Consider the following 8,897-nt stretch of genomic DNA (forward strand, 5'->3'; position numbering starts at 1 on the left):
TTTAACAACTTAATTCAATAATGTACAGCAGAAAATTTTCAAAAGTAAATTTAAAGGTTGTTTGTCAAAATTAATTCGGGTCTACGAAACAAATCGAGATTACCAGAGACTTAAATAACAATGAACATTTGTAATACACAGAAAAAATAAGTTAGAACGCTAACCAATCTTATTCTTACAAGCTCGTCTAAAACAAATTTACGAAGGAAAATATTTACAAATAGTAACGGGCTTCTAGTAGTATAAAGTATTGCAACTTCCTTTGTCCTGTGTGTTGTGTTTGAGTTCATGCTATTGCATATAAGTGACTAGTCAAAGTCATCCTTATGATACGCTATCATGTATTTTCAAGCAAATTAATCCAGTACAATTTGTGGGAGGTAGAGTGTTAGTGTAGCTTTTAAAACTTAAATCTTAACTGTCGTATTGGATTGTGCATGCGAATCGACTAGATATAAACTGGTTAATGTCATTTCCCTGTTGTTGTTTTTATAATTCATTGATTATAACTGTAATCAAACATCATTATTTTAAAACTATTTGTAAGAAGTTGAGAAAATGACCTATAAAACATTAATTAAAAATTAATATATCACCTTTATTGTTTTAAACTTTTCAATTATTTCGCTGTGAAAAATCTTTTGTAACTTTCTCCGAAACTTAAGGTTGGAACGGTTATTAGTTTATTACAGGCACTTTAGCTTTTTCTTGTTAACTATGCCATTTATCTTTTTATTTAGACAGTTTGCAGAAATAATATCATATGGGAATATGTTCATGTCATTTTTTTTAAACAAAAGCAAAACTTCCCGGAGTCAAGTTTTAGTACAAACTTTACTTTAACCTTTGGTTTTTGCCGTTGAGGAAATAGTCAAAACAGTTATGTTTTGAATATCAAACAATAACGATTAAATATGGATAACAATACTATCCTCAATAATATTTCATTATCGGAATGGAACGAAGAAATTACTAACAGCCTAGTGCCGAACATTATCTTTCTCTCCATTTATATTGCTCTTGGTACCTTTGGAAACGTGTTTGTTTTATTGGTCTATGCATTCCAGATGAAGGAAGCATCAGAAGAAAGATATTTTATACCAATTTTAGCCTTCTTTGATATGATAGCAACGATATATCTTGGAGTTTATTATATATTACAGTGTTTCAATCAGATGACATTTACAAACAACATTTTATGCAAGACACTCGTGTTTTTTGTAGGAAATACAACTTATAACTCGGTTTTCATATTATTTATTGTTGCAATTCAGAGATACATGAAAATATGTATGCCTCGGAAACAATCCATGTCTATATCTGTGAAAAGATCTGCATTGCTTATGGCACTTATTTTATCATTCCTTTTCGCTTTGCCGATACCATTTGTATTTGGTACTATTCCTTTCAACAACATTGACTATGGAATCTCTGGAATGAGATGTGGAAAATTGAAAGAGGGAACTCCCTTCGTCAGGTTTATATACCCAGTTGTAGCTGGTGTGGTCGTCTTTGTTATAATAACATCACTTATCGTCATTTACGGTAGAATAATAAACACAGTGTTTCGACACTTAAAAGTAAACAAAAACGACTTTAGCATTAATGAAAAAGAAAACGAATCAACTGTTAAAGACAAAATTCATCCAGTTGTTGATAGCTTTGAAATTATAGAAACGAAAACTATCAAGGACAAAACAGCAAACCATTCAACAGCACAAAATACAAGGTCCAATAAGGTAGGACAGCAGACCATTGAAAGTCCTGTAAATGATATGATATCCAGAAAAAAGAAGAAAAAACAATCGTCGATTAACCAATAAACTCACACTAATATTTATCATTATAACAACAGTATTTTTACTTTGCTATATACCAAAGGTGATATTATGGATTCTTGAAGGATCATACGAAAATTTTTGGGAAAAACTGCCAGCTGCGCAAAGATCTGGTGTAACGTTCATGTACCATATCTTTATTCTCAACAACATAGTAAATCCTATAGTTTACGCTTTTTTTGACATCGAGTTTCGTCAAGATGCAGCAGTATTATTGAAGTGTATATTCATAAAGCCGTTTATTTGCTCTTTAGGAATTCAACCTTGATATCAAATGTGTCAAATATGTGAATAACAATTGTACCATTCAACCAAGAGTTCCTAACTAGTTTATTCTAATTACCATATTGTCGTACATAAATCTTGTGGCAAAGAAATGTTCAGTGGTTGATTATACATACTATTAACTGGCCTGGGTATAGTCTTGTGTGTTTTGTTTTTTGTTAAATTTTGGTTCATCAATATATTTTGAGTTAAGTGTTGCGTTCATTTTTGCTGACATAGTTAGTATACATTATTATTTCGGAGCGAGCTCAAATGTGGAATTCTCTAGCTGCGTCCCATTGGAAGCCATATATATGTTGTGCTCTTTGGTAGGGTTATTGTCTCTTTGACACATTCCCTGTCTCTATTCTCAATTCTATAATAGTAAAACAAAATACGAACGTATGAATTGTCAAAGGTAAGAGGCTCCCGCAGGTTCAAAAGCGACCTGCGACCTCTGGGCTTTTTAGAGGCGACTTCCAACCTGAGGGCCTTCTAAAAACGACCTGCGACCTGTAAAATTTGGAAAAAACGACCACCGACTGACTTCCGTTCTCTGTGTTGGGAAAAACGACCTGCGACCTGTACATTTCCCTTAAAAACGACCTCTCGACGAATTTAAAAGCGACATTGCGACCTGAGGGGGGTACCCTGTGGGAGCCTCAGGTAAATTTCACTCAGCCTCAACGGATACTTTACATTAATAAAGGAAAGCAACGTTACCTTAATACAGAGCTTTATTCATTTCCTGAATAGTTTCAAAAATTAGAGTAAGTATATAGTTAATGTTTATCAGAAGAAATTAGGTATTTGAAACGCCCTCACAAAAACATTATCTTCGATTTAAAGTCTTGAACTTTGAAAACTTAATTATCTATGATTACGTGATAAGAAACGAGTGTGACCACTAATACATATTAAAGAACAGATATATTTCAATCCCTTATTATTTTATCCTGCATCTGAGGAGAACTACCAAACATAGTTAAATCACTTCATCTTATTAAGCATTTGCTACAAGAAGTACACAAAAAATACAAGGATGATTGATCAAAATGTACTACGTTTGTGTTTGGCTTTTGAAAAAAAACCACTCATGCTCTCGAAATCTCTAATGAAAATAAACTAAAATCATAAGAAAACTTGGAACACAAAAAATGTTGGTTTTGATAGCAGTATCAGCTCAGCACAACGTGCATTGAAATATATCAGTGATATTAAAAGAGGAACAATGGTTTAACTTTCCTATGATACAGTAAACAAATAGCACAAATACCGAACTTGGCAGTAAATTAAAAAAGTCCATGAACACTGACAAGATTGCAAATGCTTTACTTTTTCAACCAACAGAATGAATTGAAACGACTCTCATACTGCACGAAAACCAAGGTATTGTCCCTGAACCCTTAACATGACTTTGTATTCATTTGACAGCAACCCAGCAACATTTCCTTTAGTTGTAATCTAGGGTATTTCGCTCTAGGGCTTCACAAATATAAGTATGCCTGTCTATAGAATATTCTAAAGTTTTATAATGTTTATCACATACATGTATCTGTTTAATTCATGCCACCAATTTATAAATGTTTTAAACCTGTGTATTCAATTACTTATAAATCTGATGGTTATAAAACACAGGCATCAATTGTCACAAGTAGCTTCTAGAACCTTATTCAAACTGTTGACGACTGATCTGCTCTTATGACTAACTAGATGCTAACTGCTGACATTGACAGCAGTCAGTTTTTGATAGTTACATGTGAACTAGTATAGTGTGTCACAAAACAGAACAGGACCTGGCGGTGTACCAATGAATATACAACATTAGGTCAATGTCAGGAAAATATAAACTTTTTGTATGAGGCTAAGAAACTGAGGAAAGGCGAGGTTGTACCGAGCCCTTCCATAGTTTTGCGCCGAGTGACATTGACCTAATATTGTATATTTATTGGTACACCTCCAGGTCCTGTTCTGTTTTGTAGCAGTATAATATATATATAATATTTGCTGCGTTATTCTCAATGTTATGGCAAACAAGTAAAACGGTATCTATGATGAGTTTATTTATTGCTTACAAATGATACCATTCGGTAAACAGGAAGTGGAAAACCGATTAAAACGAATTAAAAATATATGTTTATGACATTGACCTAATAATGTTTTTATACTGCAACTTAAATCAATACATTGATAACGTTTTAAATCGTAACGCAAGTGTCAAACTTATTTTCATCCCTTAATGGACCCCTGATTGTGGAGAATGTGTTTCATGACGAAATTGACATTATACAAAACATAGCTTTGTTACTTTATTTAGGAAATAAACACAACTAGTTGCAGTATAAAAGATATGGAGAATATTAAATAAATTTATAACAGATACAAATATCTATATGCTGACATAAGTTCAGTATGTTATTTATCCCATCGTTTTCATACCACAAGCATCAAACAGCATCTCGAATCGAATAACTCCCAGTATATTTAAATCTAAATGAAGCCTGAGGAACATTCCCAATCAATATTATAGTAAGTCTCAGATTAAAAGATTTATACTACATTTTAGCAATCAGTAAAGATGGACCAGTCCGGCAGAAAAAGACACAAGCCTTACCTGATAATAGAAGTCATTTCAAGCCCGTGACAATAAAATCAAAGTCAGACTTTTCGATAACAAGTTCTCAATTCCAATGCCGGTGAATTAACAAGAACACCAAATCTTCGATTAATAAGAATCAGAATGTAAATCTAAATAAGTCTTGCTCTGTTCTGAAAATACTCACACACAAAAGGTCTGTAGACTGTAAAGACTGGAACACATTTCAGCAACTGTCATACCAAATTCACAGAAAACACAGGTACCATATATCAAATCATGAAAGATAATTCTCGAGGGAAACGGGTTTGTGTCATAGTAATTTCTTTTAGCAAGGAGAGTAACAAGTATTGATTTTAGTCATTAAACACGATTAAGGCAAGGACAAGGCATTTATCTGTAATAAAATAATTCGGTAAAGTACAACATTTATTTAACAACACACATATTTGTTATTAGACAGTATCATTCAACTACGTATAAAGTACATGTTGTCTCACTCAGGAATATCTCTATATTCCCCAGACCACAAATATGTAACTGTTCACAACTGAAATTTTCTCTCAAGACCCACTCTATAGCTTGCTACGCTTTCTTTTGAATTTTTTACAGATTATTTCATAAACTGTTTTAAAGCAGTAAATTATATATAATATGTGTAACGTTATTCTCAATGTTATTACAAACCAGTAAAAAAGTGAATTAATGTTTACAAATGATTCCATTCGGTAAACAGGAAGAGGAACAGCGATTTAAATACAAAGAACGGTTAAATATGTTCACACGAAGCCTAAATAATAACAAAGGAGTAAGCCCGGTAAGACCCCTTTTTGGCCACAAAATATAGCGTTTTACAAAGGTGCTTAACTGTAAACTATTACTAATTCATTTGAATTTCTTTTGTCTCCAGTGATATTATTTGTTGCTGCCTTTGTTATATTACGACTGTAATTGCTAATGTGTTATATTGTAATGTAACACCTTTCACCTACTTGGGGGAATGTTGGCGCACTTACGAAACATAAAAACAACACTTGATAAATGTCTTGCGTTCGAAGCGCAGGGACACACAACGCCAAATATTTGAAAGCCACTTTTACATAAGAACCGAAATATACATCAAACTTTGAATAGACTTATTAAGAAGGGATATAATTACGATACTGTTGTCAAGTCATTACAAATTGCATATTTTGGCGTTAATATTGAGTCACTGATAAGGTCTTTGCATCGGAGCTAAACACATTTATTCTAAAAACAGTTATTGGCATGACACGGGTTATGTTCTTCTCATATATGTTATGATGGTATGATACTAAACCCCTAACGGGAAGGATTATGCCTGATGTTCATATGGTGAAATCATAATCTTTCAGTCAGTTTAATTGAAGTCTGGAGCTGGCATGTCAGTTAACTGCTAGTAGTCTGTTGTTATTTATGTATTATTGTCATTTTGTTTATTTTCTTTGGTTACATCTTCTGACATCAGACTCGGACTTCTCTTGAACTGAATTTTAATGTGCGTATTGTTATGCGTTTACTTTTCTACATTGGTTAGAGGTATAAGGGGAGGGTTGAGATCTCACAAACATGTTTAACCCCGCCGCATTTTTGCGCCTGTCCCAAGTCAGGAGCCTCTGGCCTTTGTTAGTCTTGTATTATTTTAATTTTTGTTTCTTGTGTACAATTTGGAAATTAGTATGGCGTTCATTATCACTGGACTAGTATATATTTGTTTAGGGGCCAGCTGAGGGACGCCTCCGGGTGCGGGAATTTCTCGCTACATTGAAGACCTGTTGGTGACCCTCTGCTGTTGTTTTTTATTTGGTCGGGTTGTTGTCTCTTTGACACATTCCCCATTTCCATTCTCAATTTTATCAAAAATAATTTGTCATATCCATCTAATGTCAATTTTGTTTTTATCCGACCAAATTTTTAATCCTGTTAACAGCCATGATTCTGCAACCCATTATTTTCCTTTTTCTGCTTTTTTTCTATGAAAGTTTGTTGTTATCTTATTTGCAAAAAATCGGATCTTTCTGCTTTCTCTTTTATTTCACACCTTGCCTGTATAATGTCTTTTTGTGTTTTACATTTGAAATATTGTCGTAGGACATACGTTGGTCTGTATCTGTGCGCATTCGATTGCTCTTGGTCATTGAAAATCAGACAAAATCTCATTGTTTTACTCATTATGAAAAAATAGGATTTTCACTTGAAAGACTTCAAAAAGCCTTAGATAACAAAAGCTCTCAAGTTACTGTGGGTTCATTTATTTTCGTGGGTCCCAATTTTCGTGGATGAAGGAAAAATCACATGTTCGTTGATATTTGATTTCGTGGATTTTCTTATTCCAGGCATAGATTACCTTAGCCGTATTTGGCACAACTTTTTGGAATTTTGGATCCTTAATGCTCTTCAACTTTGTACTTGTTTGACTTTATAAATATTTCGATTTGAGCGTCACTGATGAGTCTTTTGTAGACGAAACGCGCGTCTGGCGTACTAAATTATAATCCTGGTACTTTTGATAACTATTTTGCCGAAGTCTGCATACCTACATATAGAAAACTTGTCATTCGTTGAACATTTGATTATGTGGTTCACCTGTACCAACGAAATCCACGAAAAATGGTACACAACGAATAATAATGAATCCACAGTATTATATAAAGACAATAACATAATAAATCGTTCTTCAAATTGTGTTTTAACTTATCGATTTATAATCATCATACCTATGTTGTCCAAGTCTGTCGTAAGATTTTTGTGAAAAAAGCCTCTTAATTGTCTTTTGCGGAAAATAATGATAATTTTGCTGATTCCTAGTTTGAAACACTTCTGAAGTTTTCGTTTTGTTTTTCTCCTTTGAAATTATGTTCTTGATAGTTATGGCTATCGCACAAGATCGTGTCTTTCTGTACTATATTACTATGAACATTTACGATTTATGATCTACACATATCCTCAGTGATTGATATAATCTTGCATACAGTTCATGTTAAGTTATGGGCATAGAAAACTCTAGAGGAAAGAACCGAATACAAGATAATATCTTAACGTTTCAGAAACCAAAATGTGGACTACCATGCACAATACAATGCAGAAGAGCTCACTAGATATAGTGCACAGTTGTTTTTCAGTTATAAAACTACTCTGGAGCTCATAAAATGAAGCATTATAATCAAAATTTTTGTCATCAGAGATATATAATCTTATTTTTACCATTGTAATGAAAAAGCAAACACAAACATGCCAATACACTTGCCCTAATTGACCTTTCCCTTGAAAATCGATAAAGCGAAGGTTTGTTTTGTCAACATGATCCCATGGTAATGCTCATGTTTTTCTAATATTTGTCTCGTGCTCATCAACCCAAAATGCATACATGTAATACCAATATTGAAATATAAATATAAAAACATATCCACATTTTGGTACTTATGGGTGGGAGAGGGGGGAACTTATCAAGAACCTCATCAACCCAAACAGGCAATATGTATTGCCTGACCAAACATAGCCCTTAAACCAACCACCACTTGGATATTGAAAGAATGAGGATGTATCACATGTACTTCCGCCAAAGATATCAACCAATGAGGTTATACACATATCCTCAGTGATTGATATAATCTTGCATACAGTTCATGTTAAGTTATGGGCATAGAAAACTCTATAGTCCATACAGCATATTTGCAGGCCAATCTCAAAATACACCACTAGCAAGGCTTTCCCTTAAGGAATAGTATTCCCAATACTCAAAACAAATTCAACACTTTTATTAAATATTATTCCTTTTAAAATTACGTTAAAACACTTCTAAACATTTAAAGATGCATGTAAACAGTTCTTTATAAATCGTTCATAATTCAATAAATTCTCATGAATTTGACCACATACGGACTTTTAAAAGTTGAGTTAAGGCAATGAAATTCAACACTTTTATTAAATATTATTCCTTTTAAAATTACGTTAAAACACTTCTAAACATTTAAAGATGCATGTAAACAGTTCTTTATAAATCGTTCATAATTCAATAAATTCTCATGAATTTGACCACATACGGACTTTTAAAAGTTGAGTTAAGGCAATGAACTCATATCAAAATGAACATTGTCATTATTCTAATAACATCTTCAGCATGTGGAAAGCTTGTAAGCAAAGGGACTTAACCTCCAAGTGTAAACTATGCTGGCTTG

General features: G+C 33.1%; 1 protein-coding gene across 1 annotated transcript; it reads left to right on the plus strand.

The window, feature by feature from the left end:
* Positions 1-914: 914 nt before the first annotated feature.
* LOC139522587 (neuropeptide S receptor-like) lies at positions 915-1,823 on the plus strand. Its single transcript, XM_071316051.1, has one exon. It carries the CDS (start codon positions 915-917, stop codon positions 1,821-1,823), a length of 909 nt encoding a protein of 302 aa, XP_071172152.1.
* Positions 1,824-8,897: the final 7,074 nt, after the last annotated feature.

This window comes from Mytilus edulis, chromosome 5 (assembly GCF_963676685.1).
Source record: "Mytilus edulis chromosome 5, xbMytEdul2.2, whole genome shotgun sequence".
Lineage (NCBI taxonomy): Eukaryota > Metazoa > Mollusca > Bivalvia > Mytilida > Mytilidae > Mytilus > Mytilus edulis.

Bases quoted from the DNA above. Each gene is read 5' to 3' on its own strand.
- LOC139522587 (XM_071316051.1), top strand. From the start codon at position 915: ATGGATAACAATACTATCCTCAATAATATTTCATTATCGGAATGGAAC.